This window comes from Balearica regulorum, chromosome 4, assembly GCF_011004875.1.
Source record: "Balearica regulorum gibbericeps isolate bBalReg1 chromosome 4, bBalReg1.pri, whole genome shotgun sequence".
In the NCBI taxonomy this organism is placed as follows: domain Eukaryota; kingdom Metazoa; phylum Chordata; class Aves; order Gruiformes; family Gruidae; genus Balearica; species Balearica regulorum.
This window is the reverse complement of record NC_046187.1, coordinates 22,414,822-22,435,325: the sequence shown is the minus strand read 5'-3', so window position 1 is coordinate 22,435,325 and position 20,504 is coordinate 22,414,822. Positions and strand designations below refer to the sequence as shown.

The 20,504-nt window shown below is 45.0% G+C and overlaps 1 protein-coding gene across 20 annotated transcripts in view; it reads left to right on the top strand.

Annotated features, from left to right (window-relative positions):
* Window positions 1-20,504, top strand: part of EPHA5 (EPH receptor A5) — a 226,705-nt gene that overhangs the window by 164,982 nt on the left and 41,219 nt on the right. For 7 of the 20 annotated variants that reach the window (XM_075751404.1, XM_075751391.1, XM_075751395.1 and 4 more), the window contains 5 exons: window positions 1,481-1,586; window positions 10,522-10,587; window positions 17,383-17,450; window positions 18,877-19,002; window positions 19,985-20,170. In XM_075751404.1, the coding sequence (XP_075607519.1) occupies window positions 1,481-1,586; window positions 10,522-10,587; window positions 17,383-17,450; window positions 18,877-19,002; window positions 19,985-20,170 (552 nt within the window). The remainder of the gene's footprint in view (window positions 1-1,480; window positions 1,587-10,521; window positions 10,588-17,382; window positions 17,451-18,876; window positions 19,003-19,984; window positions 20,171-20,504) is intronic. The other 13 variants (XM_075751392.1, XM_075751409.1, XM_075751399.1 and 10 more) reach the window with 3 other exon arrangements.

The following is a 20,504-nucleotide window of genomic DNA, read 5'->3' as shown; positions in this document are numbered from 1 at the left end:
TCCCTCGAGCTGTGCAAAAAATCACTGGTCACAGCTTAATGTTCTCCTTTAAATGTTTTTCTTTTTAATTATTTTGTCAAGAAAGCAATAAAACATCATCTTAAGGAGCTTCCATAAATTCGTGAGGCTAATAAAATCTCTGGATGATGGCACGGGTTTGGAGCAGTTAACATTAAATATTTAATGTATCGTGGCCAGTCGTTCTGAAATCATTTACATTGCTGTAGCAGGTCTGTGCCGCTCGCCGTTGAGCACTGGAGAGCTCCCATACAAAGAGCTACTTGAAACCCGTTGCAGATCAATGTTAAATGCCATACCTTTTCGTCTTTCTTTTAACAATTAATATGGGACTGTATTCAGTTATTTTATAGCCTCCATAAAGTTAATCCTGTGCTAAGGACCCCTTTTTACTTCAATCATTTAGTTAAAGGCTTCTTCAGTGCACAATCAATTCCTGCTGCTCCCCGGAGTGGATGAAGCTTCATCCGGGGCTGGCACGAGGGTAGGAGCTATAATGAGGTTTTCCCCGCACAGCAGCAGCACCTACGCCAAGGAGCTGGTTTTGCAGGGAAGAAGCCAGATTTGTACCCTGGGACAGTTAAATATATGCAGTCAAATAAGCTGGCAGTGGAGAGGGCAGGGTGAGGAAGCTTTGGTTCCTGCTTGGGGAACCCCACTGCAAACCCCTGGGGAGAGATAGGCTCCTTCCCCTGCAGCGCAAAGCAGATAAACAAGGTACAAGTGGTGTTAGCATTTCCATTTTATAGGCTGCAGGAGCTTGCTCACCTGCTCTTACTTAACCTGTGGCAAAACCCAGTTCTCAAACAGCGTTCCGGACCTTAGTGGTGGCAACTTTATCCCAGGACTCGTCTCCTGCCTTTTGGCAGGAGAGCTCTTTAGAAGGCATGGGCTGGGAGAGCTCTGCTTCCCTTGGCTGATAAAAAGACCAACCAGTGTGTGTGTCTTAGCAAATTCCTGTTTTACAGAGGGCACCTTCTGGCCATGTGATATAGATGCTGCAAGGAGTTCGTTTTTAATTGTTTATAGCTCCTTGAATGGTGTTTATCTTGGGGATCTTGCTTATGTGTCTTAACAATAACATTCCATAAATGTTCTCTCTGCCAATGGGAACCTATTGGGTTTTCATCTTTTATCTCTGTGATTTTAATGCAGCTAACCCAGGAAGAGAAACTTGACTTTGCAAACTCAAAGACTGTATTCTGCAACACTTTGGTTTCTGAGTTCAGTGATGAGATGTGATTTTGTTGGGTTTTTGGCTTGGTTTCGCTTGTGGTTTTGGTTCTTTCCAGCCATTTCCTTTCCAAAGTAGAAACAGACAGCAAAGGGGTAAAACACAAACTGTAAAAGAAGAAATGAACTGGTAAGACTTGAAACCTCACTGGCAGCCTCACTGGAAAAACTCATGTGAGTGCTGACTATCATTTTAACCTTAATCTCCATTTTCTGTTTCTCATCTCAGCAGTAGCTGCATCCAGCGACCAGAGCCAGATTCCTATAATTGTTGTGTCTGTAACAGTGGGAGTCATTCTGCTGGCTGTTGTTATCGGTTTCCTTCTCAGCGGAAGGTAAGAGAAGAAGCTGTGTATTTATACTTCTCCAACTTTTACAGTAACTTTTATCTGACCAGCTGATTAGCACGATTTAGGCGAAAGCAGCATGTGAGCGAAGCTGTTGAGCAGTAGCGCTGTAAAACAGCACGAGGGTGGGCTGATTGATCTGTTTGGACAGGCAGGAATGGCAAAGGCTCGCTCACAGATGTAGTTCACTTCCCAATGATTTTCATCTCTATATAGACTGGCCCTGATTATTTGGCTTGATTTTCACAGGAGTGTTTACACATTCCTTTAAAAATAAGCAGAACATGTTTTTACAGGTAAAATAACCTGAAGCCCATATATTTGCACTCAGAGCTTGCAGTGGGCTTTGCTCACAGAGAAGACTTGAATTCAGGAAAACACTTGCAAAGAAAAAGATAACAAACCCAGCCGAATGGCCAAACGCCCCAAGTTTTGGTCAGGTCTGGATTTCGTTTTTCATGTGTAGGACACTAATGTGTTGCCCACGTACTAGTAAATTATACAGAGAGCTCCCCCAAAGGAGGGAGACACTCAGCTTCAAACCATCAAGCAATCCCGTTGACTTCTCATGTGCTTAAACATAGGCAAGTGATGAAAGCCTGGGCTATACCATCTTTGACAACTCTAATGGAAGTTGATGGAACTTGTTGGTGAACAAGGATGAACAAGGGATTGTGGTGTTGGGGGAATCTGGCTTGTATCAGGGTCAGTTTGTACTGCGGCACTAAACTTGTGTGGCAGCCAGCACACAAGGCACTTTTTTCATATACTACACATGTATTAGTACTTTTTTTTTTTATGTCAATAGTCAAATGATGCAACATCCTTCATGCAAACCAATGTGAGGTGCATCTATTGATAAGGCTGAATTTGTTTTCAGTGCATAGTAAATATTTATGCTTCTAAGGTGTACCCATCAGCCCACTGTTGCTTTCATGATACAGGTCTGTCTTAAGCTCGGGTCTAGCAAGGTGGCTGTAAATTACAGATTATTGTAAGTGTTAAGAGTAGTTACAAGGTGCTCACAGAGGAACTGCACTGATACTGAACGCATTGGCTGGGGGTCTTATTTCCCAGAGGAGGTAGGGTATCAGACTGTGAATGCAGCGTGGTGAAATCCAGCCAGGCTGAGCAGCTCTGTCTGCAGGCATAAGGCATCCATGGAAGGACACAGTTATTTCCTGTCTTAAAAGGTAAGTGTGCTGCCAGACTCATCTCCACACAAGGTCAGAGACTGACAGTCTCTTCCAGCTCAGCCGTTTCAGCTCCTGTCGTCTCCTTTGAGTGACTTGTTGGGCTTAAAAATGGGAAAGTAAATGCTCCTGTCTGCACGAGAAGCGTGCAGCGGCGTGGGGGAGTGAATGGCCACAGGCCATTCACACCAGGGGCTACAGGAAAACTGTAGCCAAAAAGACTTGGCTCTGAACACTGTAGGCAGGAGTTCAAGTCTCTCCTTAAAGGCTGGAGGTTTTGAATCAAATCCCCCCTTGAACAGGGGATGTGGACCTTGGCCTCCCCCAGACTGGATGCATGGTTGTATTGATGTGAACAGGAGGGTGCACACGTGGCCATAGGGAAGCTACGGATGTAACCTGGCACCTCTGCAAGGAGGAGTCTGGGGGAATGAATTTCAGGTGGAGGGACCTATATCCCTCTGTGGCTAAAAGGAATCGCAACTGTGTGGCAACCAGTAGCTCTTGCTCTTCCCACAGTTGCTGGCAAGTGCTCAGGACCCCTTTGGGAAGGATGTGCCCTTGCAGGTCTCCTTTTTGCTGCTACCCTCTCTGGTCCGAGCAAGCAGTTACAAAGCCTGAGCCATTTGTCAGCAATTCTTGTTAGTTATGTCTTTCTGTCCTTTGCCCTAATGGGCTTTCCAGGATGTGCTTCCTTTTGGCTCTTTATTTCTCGGCATGTTTATAAAAGCCCTTGTCTCCTTTGGCTAGAGTTTCATCACCATGTCTGCTGCTGCCTTAATACTCCTACCTTGTACTCACATCTCTCTCCATGGACCCCAGGCAGTTGCAGGTTCCCAGGAGCTTCTCCATGGTGCCACACTGGATGTATGGGAAGGGGCATGTACAGGGAGCTGAGCTCTTGGTCCATTTTTATCTTTTCAACCCTTCCCCTAAACTGGGAAAAACCCAGTCCCTGAGCTGGAGGTGGTGGAGAAGGCTCCATTGCCAAGGTTTGGTCCGTCATTAGAGAACTGGCTTCACAACCACAGAGCTTCTCGGCTGCTTTGAGTTCCCATGAATTTTAAAGCCCATCTAGTGTGTTGAATGACTCATGAGAACAGAAAAATAAACCCCAGAAGCCCAGAAAGCTGACAGCCAATTTGAAATTAAACAAAGCAAAACAAAAAAATTGCTCCTGTTCGGAAGAAGCAGAGATGCTGCCGAAATGTGTCACGCTGCTTTGCCTTGGATATGATTTCAAGACAATTCGTGGAGTGACTCTCCTGCTGTGGCACGGCGGGTACGATAAACGCATTCCAGGTCATGGGATAATCCCTTTCTGAAGCTGTTAACCTGTTTCTGGAAGATGCTTTCCTATCTTTGGAGTGGTTATGTTGTTCCAGTGCATGGTTCCAGGGGGTTAAATTTCCTTTCCTAATTCTTTCCTCTACTTCCTTTTAGAAAAACAGACATTTTGAACTCCAGGAGTTGCTCCAGCTGGAATCACCATTGCTTTCCACACCGAGCAAGCTGTGCAAAGTCCAGGCTCTGTCTTTTCTGCTAATGTAGGAGAACAGGTACTGCCCAGCAGCAAAGCTAAGGAGAAAAACTCTCTTGCCCTGCAGCACTGAGGACGTAGCCTGGCCAGCTCCTGCAAACAGGCTCCTTGTTGCTGGCTCCATGCTGCTCCCAGGCTTTCTGGGAGGCCCTGGGCACCTCAGAATTAGGATATTCCTCCCTAGGGTGCTGTATGGCATCTCTTTGCGCCTATCCTCCCAAGTGCCGGGCTGAAGCGAGCAGGGGCTTGAGAGCGGTCCTGCAGTGGGGAGGGGATGTCCTCCTGCTCTCGACAGCTGGGAAAGTAGTTTCCCAGACATAGGACTCAGGAGTGTTCTGGGCTCTGCAGGCTTTTTATTTTCTGCTAGGTCCCTGGAGGCAGAAGCTTCCACACCTCTTCCCCCTTTTTTTTGCTTTCAAGTATCTCTGCAGTTTTCTCACTTCTTTTGAACGAATGTAACAGCTTGGCATTTCCCATTGGCAGCTGGCCCTAAACCAAAGGTCAGCTGAACGGTAGTCACGGTGGCATTTCCACATGCCAGTGTCCATCTGTGGAAACACACTTTGTGTCTGAAGCTGGAGGTTCCTGGGAATTTGAAACTAAATGTGCTTTGCCCTAAACAATTAAGCTGCGTTTCAGAGCTGATTTACTTGCAGATGCTCCAGAAAACTCTTCTTGTACATAATGCGTCCTCCGATCAAGGTCATAAATGCCAAGTAAAATAGCTGATCACTTTTTTAAGTTATCCCGCTCTTTGTATCAAGGGCATATTAATAATATAACGATCAGGATTACAAATCAAAGAGATTCACTAAATCAGACTGTAGTTGTCTCAGCAAAAAAAGGGAAATGGATTGAAAATCTATTATTAAACCAGCTACAAGCATTGAATTAAAGAACATCTAGTTGTTGTTATCTTTGTTTTGTTAGGATTATGTGTTCTTCTTGAAAGCGCAATGCATTTTACAGATAGAGCAAGGCTATAAATTTTGCTTTCCTAGGAATGCTTGAATTAGATGCCATTTGGCATCATTGTTCCTGATTGAAGTATATGTATTAATCTAAAGTCATTACAGACTTTTGGTTTACAGTCTATGTCGGACAATGCCAGTCACAAAGATCTTTGTGCTCTGTCTCGCAAGGAGCAATAAGGTGCTGCGGTTGTCGTGGCATCAGCCCCTTTCTTCCTACAAACCTAGGTAGAAAGCCAGGTTTGGATCAGCCTGGGAAGGAGACTGACTGCTCCAGAGCAGTTACCCCTCTTTTGTCCTTTGAACCAAGCCCTGTTTGCAAAACTGATGGGGTCTTAGGGTGAGTGTTAAGAGACTGCTTGTCCCTCCGGTCCCCCAAGCATTTGAGCTTTGTAGCACTAAACAAAGGCATGGGCTTTTACAGAGTAAAATGGGGATGCTATTAGGTCAATGCTGTGCATGTTTGCAAAAGCCACTCAAAATAACTAAGAAGTGTACTGTGCATCTGCATTTATAGCCAGCTACCCATTATGGATGACCTTTCCATCTCAAGTGATGGTCCAAAGAATCAGAGGGAGCTTTTTATAGAACTTTTTAAAAAAAAATAGATTTGAAGCAACAAAAAACTGCCCCTCACCCTGTGTTGTGCATATACAGAAAGTAAGTCTGTTTCTGGCAAGGAACTAGCCTTCGAAAGACAAAGCAAAGACAAATCTTGCCACCTGGGCATTGGCAATTAGAGGCTTCTGCACCAGAGTATCCATCCTTGACCTTAGCTGATTTAGACTTTTAAATATCAGCCCCTGCAGTGGCAGAGGGCTACTTTCTGAACACAAATATGTGCATCTTGTTAAAAAGTGACTTTCGGAGAGTAGAGAGGGTGAAAGGATTGTGGTGTGTATCCTAGGTCCTGAGCCAGCGTTTGCAACCTTCCGTGATATGGAAGGTCAATTAATTTTTCCACAACCTCCCCCCCATCCTATTTTCCAAGATGTGTCAAGGCTTAAAATAGTGTGCTTTTTCAATATTTCCGTGGGAAATGGGAGACGGTTTGTAGATAACATTTTTCATAGCGAGAATTTTTCCAGCATGAGTCACAATTTTTGTTAGTTGTTACTTTTTAAAGGATTTTTATCTCTACATTCTTGTTTGCTCTTCCTTCTTCCTACAGGACATTGTCTCCTGTGATTTATAGCCACTTTATGATGCTGCCTACTGCCAAATGTTCCCTGCCATTCACCTGACAAGAGGAAGAATATTGTTGGAGAAGCTATTGCTCTGCCAAGTCAAAATTCCTATCCACCAAGAGCAGCTAGGGTCTGGTCCTGCTTCTTGTTCGGGTCAAGGTTTTTACTACTTCCGTCATGTAAACAGCCTCTTTGCTCTTTGGCGGTACGATTTCCCAGAGAGGAGCGTTAGCGGCATTGGTATACAGGATCCCTCTCTGAAAAAAAAAGGTGCTCCAGTGCACCCTTCTGCACAGGGCAATGCCCTCCCAGGGCTGGCATGGAAATCTGCTGCCTGTAGTCCCCATCTCTAGCATCCTGCCTAGATCAGCTTGGCAAATTTGTTTGCTCCAACACCTTTTTTCTTTTTCATTCTAAACATTTTTTGGCTTAGTACTTCTGTGCAAACACACTGGGCTTTGCAAGCCAGTCTGAGCTGCTGCAGTTGCAGGGAGGGTTTAGGGACCTAAGCTAATCTGCCTTCAGATGACTTTGGCCCAGACAGAAGGTGAGAGTTGACCAAATCTGTAATTAAGCTCTGAGCCCATGAGGCATTGCCCTCGAAAGCATCATTTCTGAGTTTTTCTGGCAACAGCCAAGGGAACGGGGCAGGAGGACCATAACGAACAGCTAAGTGGCTGGTGTAGGCTTTGTCTGAGCAGGGGAAATGCAGTGCAGCAGTCAGTGACGAAAGCTCCTTGACTCACAAGGTGTTAGGTGTAGTGCTGGCCTCCTAACCTGGAGATGCAGGAAGCAATCATTGCCATCGCTCAAGGCTGCATGAAGGATTAGAAAAATCTTCCCAGGCACCCTCAAGTATTTCAGTCTCTAATTGCAAGCCTCTGAAGAACATCCCATTAGAGCAGCTTATTAAAAGCAACAAACGAGGCTTTCATTTATCATGACTTCCAAGTCTTCAACTTATAACTCTTAAAAGCTGCAGCTATATACAGCAGAGCCTCTCTGACATCTATCTAGCCACTAGAAATGTAGTTTAATTCTGAATGCTCTCTGGGTCATCTGCAGATTTGTGGTAAATTAATTACATTGATTGCAGGCACAGTTGTTGGGGCCCATCATATATATACATTTCATTAACAAAGCATGTAGCCCAGGGTTTGAAACAATGCCAAGAGCGTTGATAAGTCCTCCTAGCACAGGTTTATTAAAATTTGCTCTCTGGACAATGGGGATTGCAAACCACATAGGCATTGCAGGGGTCACCTTTGCTAGAACTGGAGGAGTGTTGGCTTTGTGTGCCCGAGATAATCAAAAGCAGTAGAGTTGGTCTAGCCAAGAAGCAGGACAGTGCCAGCAGGCCACAGAGGTCCAGGAGGTGCCATTGCAGCTCCAGGCTCCTCTACGTTGTCTCTGCCCATCTGCAACCCTTTCCTTGAAGCAAGGGCTTGAAGCAGAAATCACACCTTGTATCAAGCCAGCTTGGCTTTTGGAGATGTTGCCACCTCAGCGCCTCGTTCTTTCCCAGCAAAGGGGATTTAACGCTGCAGGTGGTTTCTCAATAACCTTCACCGTTAGGTGGATGTGTCATCTGTTAACCTGCAGCAGATTGGAGGGGCTCCTGACTGCCTGCTGGAGCCCGGGGCAGCCCCCACAAGCTCTTGTCATAGTCTGCTGGTTGATTCAGTGAGTCTGGAGGAGACTTTGCAGATATGTTTGATGTATATGATACTCAGTTCAACTCTGACTGCTCCCTGATACAGGTCAGCTTGCTGGCTAAAGATCTTAAAACCCCGGGTGTATTTCATTGAGTGGCGATTTCTTACCCTGCCACAGCATTTGATCTCATCTGGAAAGCATTTGCTTTCAGATCTGCAGTTTCTAGACCGAGAAAGCCCTGCGTGGAGCGAGGAGATGGGGAAACTCTGCCCCTCCTAGAAGCCGTCAGCACCCAAATGTGGTGGCCATCAGGGCACAGCGGGTTTGCTGGAGTTTAACATCCAGTTTTAGTTGCTTCAGCATTTTTATATTCTGAAGTTTATGTGCCAAATCAAGCTATCCTTTTCACACAAGCAGTAATAAATCTTCCTTTGTCCTAACTGTTCAGGCCAAGTAGTCCATTCACTTACCTATCCAAGTGCCCCTGGCACTAGAAAGTGAATTTTATTGTCTGCTGATCCAGTTTAGTTTGTTTCTAAGAGCTTTAGATTTCCCCTAATGTCACACCTCAGAGTATTTGGACCCTAAGTGCACAGCCTTATGTGAGGGGTGTGCAGGAGTAAGGCTGCATTGAGGCATATTTCCTTTGCACTTGAGCATTTGTTTCCTCCCCATACAGGGAGCAAGTGAGATCTGAACCACTCTGCATTCTGTGCAGGGAACTGATTTTGCCTCAGAGCAGCCCAGTTGCTGATGAGGTGCTCAAAGAGTTTTCTTTGTTCAAGAAAACAACGAGCTCTTTTCATTTAAGGAAGTGGTTGCTTTTCATGTTAATTGAACTGTTGTCTCAATAAACCTTGACTTTGGGTGCTGAGTGATGTGGGAAGGTCTGGTGGCACCAACTATTAGAAAATGCCCGGGGGGAAGGGACCTCCTAGCTAAAATGTAAGCTAAGTCATCACAGCCACAGTGATCTTCTGGAGACCAGCCACTTCCCTGCGCTCAAATCCTGGGAGGTTAAACCTAGGAAATGGCAGAATTGATTCAAAATACATAATGCTTGGGTTCCCTTTGTGTGCTTTTGGATTTTGGACCCTCCAGTGTTAACTTGGATCAATGGAGAGGTTTAGTGAAGGCTGAGCTGCTCCCATATTAGTATGACTGCACAAGCTGAGGCATTATGAAAATATAAAATATTGTCAGTTATAGTAAAAAAATATTGGCATCACTGTTTAGAAAATGTTAGCAAGTTGTTTTGCTGATGCAAAAGGAGCTTAGAGAGACATTCTTCACCAGTTCTAATTTAAGTAAGCACATAATCCAGTATATAATTCTGTAAATCATTGCATGCCTGAAGTTATTTTGCATCATAATTTAAGGCGGTGTAGTTGCAGAATGTTAATTTTGTCTAAATAAGCTATTTTAATGTGTTTAGGCCTTGTAAGTTATACTTTACAAAAATCTGATGGGCACAATTTTTTTCAAGAACAACATGTTATGATGATTTGAGGAGAAATGATGAGTGAGATCTTCAGCTGACTTTAACTGGAGTATGTCTGCACTATTGGGCTCCTGCTTGTATATCATACTGAAGATTTTCCTGTTGTTTCTTCTGCACTATGTTCTTTTTCAGGATGAAATATATTAATAGATTTGGTAACAGAAAAATTGTCCACGCAAGTTCTCTGACAAGGATAAAGGGCAATTACTGAGGTGCAGCCAGCCTCCGGTTACGGACTGATGCCAGTCACGAATTTATACTCTGATTAGACTAGAATAATGGCTTGGCAGCCTTGAAAAGCAAGCTGTGGACACACGCAGTGCCTTTCAACTCACCATACTTTGAGTTTATTTAGGCTGAAATCTCTCACATGACTCATGAGGTCCTGCTTCTGCAGATATGTAATGCGCGTGTAAAGCTTCACTGATACAAGGAGACCCCGAAAAGGGCTGTGTGAGTTGAGTACATGCATAAGGGTCTGCAAAAGCAGGGCTTGCATTCATCCAGGGCTTTTTTCTTTAAAGGAAATTGTATCTGTACTGCACACGCGCTTGCGGAAAAAGTCACTTTGCCTGCTCCAAGGCAGGTGCTTAAGTTTAAGCACATGGGTGGCCCATTAATCCTAACAGTGGTACTCAAGTACAGGAAGCACATGGTTAATTGCTTTGCAGGACCAGGATCTATACACTTTCCCCAAGGCACGTTTCCCAAACGGTAGCACATGCCATGAAATTCTTGCAGCGCAGGGTGTTAAGGTCCAACTAATAATTGCAATAAGAAGGAAGAAGTGCATATAAAAATGTTGCGAATGTATTTGCACCTTGCCAGGGCGGTGGGATTATTCCTTATCCTGGGCCTTTTTGTTTGCTTTTCAGTTGCTGCGATCATGGCTGTGGGTGGGCTTCTTCTCTGCGTGCTGTTGCCTATCCGAGCCTAACATGGTCAGTGTTCCCACCTGTGCTGGCTCCTATTTCGTGTCCTCCCTCCATGTTTTCTGTGCACAGTCTGCCTCTCCCTCTCTTTCTTGCATTGGCCTGGAAATTGCTTTCTCATCTGATCTCTGCACCCAGCTTGTCTATCTCAACAACTGGAAACCGTGTGACCCGAAGCAGAGCGTGTCTCCAGCAAGAGCAGGGGTCCCAGGGGAGGAAAAAAAAGCTGATATGTTATGCTGTCATCGATCCAGACACTGCACCAGCAATGTCATGTGTCACAATCACATATGCTGGACACTTCATCAAATTTTGCTTCTTGTCACCAAAAGGGACCAGGGGAGGTAATTTACCCCCAGAAAGGATGCAGGGGGCAGGCGGGAGTGGAAGGGTATTTAGTGGCATGTAACGTGCATGTCAGTGGAATGAACTGTATGTCATCGACATACATGTCGATGTATGACATACAGGGCAATGACATGATGCTATTTGCCAGTGATATGCTCCAACAGCATTGGACATATCTCTGCAGGCGTCGAGAGCTGCGTGTCCGTGCTGCATGCTGCCCCTTTCTGCCACCATCTGGGCTGCCTCACCAGTTTCTGCTCTCTTATACTGTCCCCTCTTTTGTAACTGATCAAAGGAAAGGTGATTTTAATTTCTGTTGGTTTGACTGGACACGAGTTGAGTTGCTCCCCAAAGGGAATGTGTTTTAGGTCTCTGAATCAGCTGTAATCTGTGCAGGTAGAGATCTTCCTAAGCCTCCTGGGAGACTCATGAAATCCCCATCTCCATCAGATAGCTGCTTGAGACCAGAGGAGCGCTGAGATGTCCCATGTGCATTGTTAGACTGGGAAGGTTTTGCAGCATAGCTGGGTGAGAGGTGTGAAACTCTTCTACTGTGTTTTCTGGGGGATGGCCCTGAAGCAAAAGGCTTTTTCTTTTCCTCTCAGAGCTTTTTTAAATTGTTTTTTGTGGCTTTTGAGTGCTTAAGAGCAGCGTTAGCAAGAAAGGCTGCTCAGCTCAAAGTGTTTGGCTGCAAAATCTTCTTCTAGTACGTGCGGTCATTCCTGCAAGCCACCAGTTTGGCAATGATTGTGTGAAAAGAAAGCCTCCCGGTACTTCTGTTGTCTGTCGTGCCTGTGCCACCAGTGCACCAGCAGTCCCTCACTGGGAGTCAGGCTTCAAATGTCCTCATCAAGGCCCCCAACCAGAGAGTGGCAGCATTGGAAAATGCTTCTCAGAGGAGACCGGGAATGGACTGGATGGCTACAAAGAAGAGACGTGCATAGGGAAAGCTTGGATGACCTGGAAAACACCCTCTGCAAGTTCCTCCTAAGCTGTGGAGAGACTAACGTGGCAGCAAGCTGGGAGGGGGAAATAGGAAAAGTGACTTCAAGGCGCGGATACTGTCAGCTGCCTACGGGAAGGCACGACAACCTCTTTAGAGAGATTTATGGAGATCACTTCAGAGGGAGCTTCCTGTGAGAGGGGGAAATGGTGTCTTGTTTAAATTATTTTTAATTGTTCTGGCGGTAGTTTAGGGAAGCAGGGAATCATTCAGTGCAAAAGCAGGGAAAGACTAAGGTCTAAAAATACCACTGCTGCAATTGTGAAACTTCCTTTGTAAGGCATCCAAGTTAATCGGAGGTCGAAGGCAGGGTCACACCATGTAGAGGGAGACAGCAGTGGCTGGGAAAGCAGCTGAGAAGATGGTGAGCCTGCAGCCCTTAGGAAGGGAACCTGCCCTGGTTCCTCTCAGGTCAGTCATCTGGTGTATCTTTGAACTGAGCTGAAGGTCTTAGCTTGTCATCTCAAGACCTTTTACTGCTCTTTTGATCCCATTCTCCAAATTATAGGACTTTGAGAGTAGGTAGAGGAGTTGAATGAGTCAGATTTCCAGCCTGCATGGGTTGCTCCAAGTTACTCCAGGCGAAAGTTTGATCCAGTGCAATGGAAGTAACTCATTATGGACATCAAAAAAGCAGGAGGAAAGTGAACAGAAAAATGGGAAACAACTTCCAGTGTAAAAGCTGTTTGTTTTACACTAGTCCCTTGAGTATTTCCTGGTTTAGTGACACTGAATATATTCTAGGATTGCAAGCAGCAAAAGCAAATGCTGAACTGGACCAACATCGCTAGAGGTACACTTTTGCTTCTGGCTCTCAGTATCAGTGTTGTTTATCCAGGATAAAACTTTGCTGAACAAGTTATTGTCTCCACACATGAGCTGAGGCGACAGGATCTTGGCCAGATGGACGGATCCATGTTTGTTTGTTCCTTGGGTGGAACACAGTCCTGCCCTGCAACACGTATGCAGCCTTATTGCTTTAACATCTTGGAATAAATAGTCTGAAATGAGCACTAACCCCTTGTAAACAACAACCTCGCGGTCCTCGCAACCCTCCTGTAAAATGACAGCTCAAGATGGGTTGGATGCATTCTCCAAAGTTGATTTATTGTAAAAGATGTGCTTCTGAGTGAAGGTCTCACCCCTGAAAAGCGAGTGGTGTTTTGTCTCAGTTTCAGAGAAGCACACAAAGCTCATTTATCTCATATTTAAGAGATTAAACACATGTATAAATCTCCGCAGGACTGGGATGGGAGATTGCATGCTGCTTCAGGGCACAAGCTGTTCGATGGTACTGACTGCCTAGCAAAGTGAGGTCCCTTTCCTCATTGGCGATGTCTAAATGCTGTCCCCGTGTGCATTTCCGGTAGCGCCTTGGCTGCGTGATGAAATGCTTTGGCCTATGCCTATAAAAAAAGTATATAAAGACTCTCCCACATCACTGCCTAGGGCTTGGATGTCTGATGTCCAGTGCCACAGTCCCCTGACTCTGTCCTGCCTGGGTGGTGACCCCAGCTAGGGAGATGGAAACTCCTTCCTTTGGGCATTCTGTGGTTTTGGGGATGCCTTAGGTGGCCACGGGGCCAAACACAACCCAGCAAGGGCACCCCAAAGCACAGGGTCAGATGCAAAGTATCCCCATCAGTCCAGGGAGAGCAAGCATCTTCCTGCCTTGTGTCTTGAAGGATTTTTTCTGTGTGAATTGGCTTCTGCCATTTGAGGCAGTGGGCACTGGTTTCCCAGCTGGATTCTTCATCTTTCTACCTGTCCGTTGTATATTTTATAAACCTATATAGGGATCATTTTACAACTTCACTTTTATAATCTGCCCCATAAATATTTTACGAGCTGCCTGCCAATCTGCAAGTAGTTTTTAAATAAGACATGATGCCTTAAGAATATTTAAAGTGCCACTTTTTTTTCCTCTGATACTTTTATTGAAAAACACAGAGCTGTGCAAGGAAGACATCTGCTTTCTAGATACAGAAACTGGGACGAATCCATAACAGGAGTAAATGAGTTGAGATTCAGGTGTGCTGCTGAATTATGTTAACTCTTTGGCTGAGTGTCTCCAGCTCAGTGGGAGATGAAGACAGCGTCAGGATCTTTATGCTTTTGCTGTACGTGATATAAAAAAGATATAGGAAATCTATGGTTTGTACAATGGCGATAAACTAGAGTTAGTCTTCCATCCAGAGGCTTTTAACTTGCAGCTTTTCCAATAAATATTAAGAGCAAATGCACATGGAGAAATGGATTATTTCGCAAGCAAGTAGGAGCTTTTTCTTCCCCCAAAATATATTGCAAACCACAATATTTAGATACTTTTATCTGCCAGTAAGATTCACATAGTGAATCGGGACTGTTAACCTGAAATAGCAGATTTTTATGGGATTTAGTTGGGGAAGAAAGGAGAAAACACTGCTTGTGTGTATTATTTAAAGCATGTGAATGAAGGTCCAGAAGGGAAGAAATGCAGTTTAGCCCTGGTCAGCATGTACATGGCTTGTTTCTCTGGGTAGTTTAAGAAAGCGAGTGTGCGAAGGGCACAAGTGATTGCAGCAGGCAGGTTTTGCAGTGAGCTTTGTTAGTGACACCCAACTGTTGCTTGACAATTCGCAGTCCACTAGCCGCCATTTCACTTTGGCGTGTCTTGTCAAGGCTTGTTTTAACAATGCTTTGGGGGTCCCAGAGCCTGATTTCATATGCTAATGGGACATGCTGCTGTATGCATTACCCAGCTTGAGAGCGGGGGACAGCCGGAGCCAACTGGTTTGCATTGGCCCTTTGAACATGTCCCTGGGCAGAAAAACATAGACCATTGTGCGTCAAGGTGTGCTTGGATCACTGGACGCAGGCGATGGCATGTTCCCCATTTCTTTCTCCTCCCTCTTTATGGTGGAAGAATCGGGAGATGCGGGTAGTAAAAAGGATAATGTTAGAAAAGCTTATTCATAGGTGAAGTACTCCAAGCCTGAGGAAGAGATGAGGGCATTTGCTCTAAAAGGCGAACAAAAGAAATCTTGTATGTGTGCTTTTGGTAGAAGGATGAATTGAAACATTTGTGTATTTTTAAGAGGAAAATTGAGTTATACGCCTCAATTCAGAAAACTACTTCTGTGGAAAACTGATGTAACTTTTGGCAACTTGCAGCACAAAAGATTAGGGTTGCCAGAAGTGGGAACTGATAGTGATGCTCATATCTCTAGTTTATATACTTAAAGGGGGAGGCAATATAATGAAGAAGGAGGAGAATCCATTTTCACCCAGGGACTGTGAACACCAAAACGTGCTTTGAAATTACCCTTACTCCCAGGGTTTCTGTGTACACCTAGTGCTTAGTTTTTGAGTTAATTAGACAGGACTCCATCTCAGGAAATGGCACTGCTGCCGCTAGAACATAGCGACGAGTGCTGACGTGCAGATAACTGAGCCATGTCTCCAGGCACCTCATTGCCACGATTGTGGGTTTTGCATTTGGAGCATGATGGTCTCAGCTTGGTCGCTGCTGCTGAAATCGCGCCCTGTGTGGATAACCTGGCTGTTTATCAAGTGCAACCTGTTTATCTCCCTGCCTGTGCCCCTGGACCGCCTGTCAGCTTCCTCCCTTGGTTGCTGCTGCTGAAATTGTGCCCTGCATGGATAGCCTGGCTGTTTATCAAGTGTGACCTGTTTATCTCCTTGCCTGTGTCCCGGACTGCCTGTCAGCCTCCCCTCTTGTCTTCTGCACCGTGTCTTGATCCATCCCCCTGCACTTGCACAACCTTTGCAGTCTGTTTTTTCCTCCTCTCCCCTTGGCACAGGTCTCCCCTTCTCCCCAAGGTAAGCTTGTGTGCCTGCTCCCCTTCCCTGGACTAACCCCGGGAGCTCATGTTGCTTCTCCCCTCCTCAACCCTCCGGTGTCCAGCTCTGTTGGGGCCAGCTCAGCGGCGGTGCGTGTCCCATTGTGTTTGGGTTTTTGTTTGTAAATGTGATCATTTCACAAATCTGGTGCCAAAATCCTATAGCCAAAAGGCTGCTTGGCCCCTTGCATCCAGGCAGACAGCAGTTCCCTGTAATAGGACTTCATGCTGAGGGCATGTTTCATGCAGATGCCTATTACTGCCTCCTCCTAATTGCAGTTTTGTTTCTGCTAATCGTATGCTCCTCCTTGCTGTGAGTGATACTGGAGTGCTTGTATCTCTCTATCTCAAAAATCATGGGCAATGGAAGAGAAGACTCCCAAGTTTTTCATCTTTAAATGGTTTCTTGGTAGCCTGAGGCTTTCTTTGAGGTGTGCCAGCTAGCGATCCCACTGTGCGCTTGCAAGTGTCTGTTGCAGGTTTTTCACTCTACCAAGCAGTGTCCTCCTGTCTCATGTCCATGTGGTTTGCTTTAAGGATGATCCAATTCCTGTACCCAGTTATAATATAAGGTCCTTGGAAAGACTGGCATATATACGTGCATCATACATACTTCATCCTGTATTTTTAAATGTATATATACGTGTGTATATAGCAGTTCTCCTTGCCTACGCAGTTGCTCTGTGGCTTCCTATGTGGTTGTCTAAGTGAAGCAGGTATCAGAAATGTCACCAAAGCAGCCAGTGAATGCTAATGCAGTAACATTGTCTAGAGAACCAGCGAGAAGAGTTAGGGATGAGTCAGGGAAAAGCAGCCAAAGATTAATAGGAGGTTGCCCTGGGGTAGATGTGACTCCCATACAGCTGTGGTTGCAACTCCATGGTAGGATTTGGCACATCGTTGCACTGCCTGGTGCTAACGTGGGAGCAAGACAGGTCAGGCAATGACTGCGTGCCTTCTTCCATCTGTATTGCCACCGGGCAGAGGGGATTGCGTGAATGGTAGCTCCCCTGCGTAAAGACAGGAGATGTGCAGGAAACCCCATCAGAGCCAGGAATACATAGGAGACCCTTGAAGGCAGTGAGGCTACAGGGTTTGGGTTTTTTAAGCCATTATTTTGCATGTGTATAAGGTGTTAATGTTTACACAAGGCTGTTTTCTAAAGTATCAAAGTTGCGTGCAAATGCCCAGTGGATGAAGGGGAGCATGCATTACATACAACATGGTGCCTGCAAAAGCTCTGCAGTGCAGGGGATCTTGCTTCTGCTATTCAAATGTTTCATCCCATTCCCCTTCCATCGCCCTTCCTGTTCTTGCTTTTTTTTCGTCTTAATAATAGCTGAATTAGATGTATGGTAGAGTGGAGTTGTTCAGAAGCATCTGTGGGATTTGGAAACACAAGTCCAATTGAAAATCAGTGGGCCTTGGGCCCTGAATCCCGTTAGGGAAATTGCGAGTAGTTTGATGAGCTAAAACTGGGACAGCAGCAATACAACCGCTAGAGAGGTTGGATTCGTCGCTGCTCTGGGTTTTTGTGCTTCATGTGATTTGAAGTAAAGAGCGGGATTCTACTATACCAGAGACAAAAACACTCTTCTGTTTTTTTTCCAGGCGATGTGGCTATAGCAAGGCTAAGCAAGATCCAGAAGAAGAAAAGATGCATTTTCATAACGGCCACAGTGAGTAAAGATCGAACATGTATGCATGTGTTTTGGCTCTCTGTGGTAATGAGAAATACAACCGAGAGGGGTTTGTTCAGGGTTTTGTTTTGTTTTAAATCTGGTTTTGCTGGTAATTCACAAAAGACTTATTTGTTCTGTTATTCATTAAGTCCCCACCTGCCCCATGGAGAACTGAATGTTTGAAGAGTCCTTATATGTGCCCAGCTATTCACACCTGTATGTTTGCAGCAGATCTCTCTAGCAAGCCATTTTGTTCTGTTCATCTGTCTTTGCTCTGTGGCCCAAGATGCTACTGATTTTGCCTGGTTGGCACATAACAACCCTACATTTTTGTGGTCTGGACACGTCAGTCCAGAATACCTGTTTGAAACCCTTGCTCCGCCCTAGCCAGCCGTGAGGACCAAGCCTGCAGCTACTGTTTGCCTTGGATGCCTCTGCAGAGGCGTGAGGAATAACACCTACTTCTTGCTCCTTGGACGCTTTCAGAAATGCTGTGTTAATGCCCTTATACACAAAAAAACCCTCTGTGGTGATGCTAGAAAGTACATCTTGTGGTTACTATCAGTCCTTCTGTACATCCAAAGCCAGTGTTTGAAAAGCCTTCCTTCATCAAGTGCTGTGGGATCTGGGGATGGGTAACAGTGAGGTGCCTTTTGGGGTGGAAAAGGCAAACGCATCTTGAGTGAAAGTCAAATTTCCATTAGTGCTATGTAATGAAGGCAGCAGGAAGCAAATCAATTAAGAGCCACAGTGTAATGTAGCTGTCTTATTAGACTGATGAGCAGTTCTTCATGGGAGTAGCCTTAATGATTGTCAAAACAAACTTATAATATGGATAATGAAAATACTTTTTCCCTCTCTCAAGTCCTGGAGAAAAAGCCTGCTATTGATTGTATTTATACTGGTGCAACACACAGGCTTTGTACTGCAAATATTCAGTTCATTTAAATCTCAGTAACTCCATCTGAAATAATGTGGCCGATTGATTAGCTAATATGTGACTGGTAGGGCATAATTTATTGCAACTCTCCGTCAACCCCCATCTATCCAACTTGCTTGGCAAGTTGTTCCCTTAACGTTTTACTTTTTGTACTTTTCCTCCTGGCATACCCTTTCCAGATCCAGAGAGGGATCCTTTTGCACCAGACCTCGGACCAGCCTGTTACGCAGCACCGAGAGTGATTTTTAGCTGTGCATCATTCCAGCTGAGCACTATCGTGTGCTTTTCTAAATACGATGAAGTTGCATGTGTGTCACATATAAACTAAACGTAAATTTCCCAGAATACTGTTCATGTTTCCTGTAGAAATAGGTTTCCCTGCTGCAATGTTTTCCAGCAAAGCAGAGTGCAAGGGACAGGAGTGTGTATTGCCCATCGTCTGTCATACCATGTGCCGTTAACGATCTGAATTTGTGTTTCCAGTTAAGCTGCCTGGAGTAAGGACCTACATTGACCCCCACACCTATGAGGACCCTAATCAAGCCGTCCACGAGTTTGCTAAGGAAATTGAAGCTTCGTGCATAACCATTGAAAGAGTTATCGGGGCTGGTATGGAAATGCATTTCATGACCCGTAGTAGCGTGGAGGGTTGGCTTTCTTAATACAAGAGATCTGGGAAGGGCCGTGAAATATTTGTGCTGTTAGGTACCGTGCAAGTGATGGGGAGCATGTTCCAACTGAAATTTTTAAATTCAAGAACTGAACTGAAAATGGCAAAAGATGATCACGTTTGGACCAAGCTGAGTTACTTTGATGGACGCTGAGGGAAATTAGTCAATTTTAGGTTCTTTTCACCATTTTAACTTTTTTCTTCTCCTCCATTAAGGTCAGTGTTGAAGCAAAAATTAATAAGAAGTCATCTGGGAGAGGGAAAAAAGCACAAACCAAAGTCCAAAGCTTTGGTTAAAAGAAAAACCTCCCATTTCTTTCCAGTTAGCTGTTTGTTGGGACTTGCACCCAACCTTAGGAATACTTTCTGTGCTCTGATATTGTGTTTTTGGAGGTAATTTACTGTTCAACAGAAAGAAAGAAAAAAAATCCATTTGGGTTACCTTTTCAAAAAGGTGGCAATAAAATCAGAAAGGGTTTATAGTCTATAAAAATATATGTTGCTGTGAAAGGCTAACATCATTCCATCTATTTAACTTACCAAAGGCAGGTTAAGAAGCAAGTGGCTCATGTTTTACAGCTGTCTATACAGGGAGATGATACAGGATGTGACAGGACTCTTTCATCTAGTAGACAAAAACATGAAATGAGGAAAAAGCCCAATCGAATGTAGAGCACAGCTCTTGAAATATAGGAAAATTACATTTTTCTTCCTAGTTTTCTTGTGCTTATGAATTACTTGGCTTGTGGTACATTGGCTATTTGAGATGGTGATCACTGTGATGTTCAGCTTTCCACATCCATGAATGCGGGACAGCCCTGCGTGCTGTTGATGAGCTATTGGTAGGGGCTGTGCTGCATGCTGCAGACGTCTGTTCCTTTGACATTTTGTGATCCCGTTCCTTCTGATTTTTTTCTGAAGGTGAATTTGGGGAAGTCTGCAGTGGGCGGCTGAAGCTGCAGGGAAAGCGTGAGTTTCCAGTGGCTATCAAAACCCTGAAGGTGGGCTACACAGAGAAACAGAGGAGAGATTTCTTGGGAGAAGCAAGCATCATGGGGCAGTTCGACCACCCCAACATCATCCACCTTGAAGGAGTTGTCACAAAAAGTAGGTACAAGTTGCTGTGGACTGCTGTCCTTGAACTCTGGCTGATGGGAGAGTTGGTTAGGGGAGGAAGACTTGGGTAACTTGCATTTTGACTGCACCTTTCATAATTTCTCAAAAAGCAGTGAACTCCCCTTGCTGAAATGTCACACTTTGTAGGTCCAGCCAGGAACAGGTTCCCCAACATTGTGAAGGGGGAGTTGTGCCTGAAGGATTTCAGCATTCTTCCAGCTAGAATGGATAGCTAACAGCTAAAATTTTAAAAAAACATTAAGTCCCTCTGCAAACCTTGCCTCACCTAGGCATAATATGCATGGTCTAAGAGAACCCCCCCTTC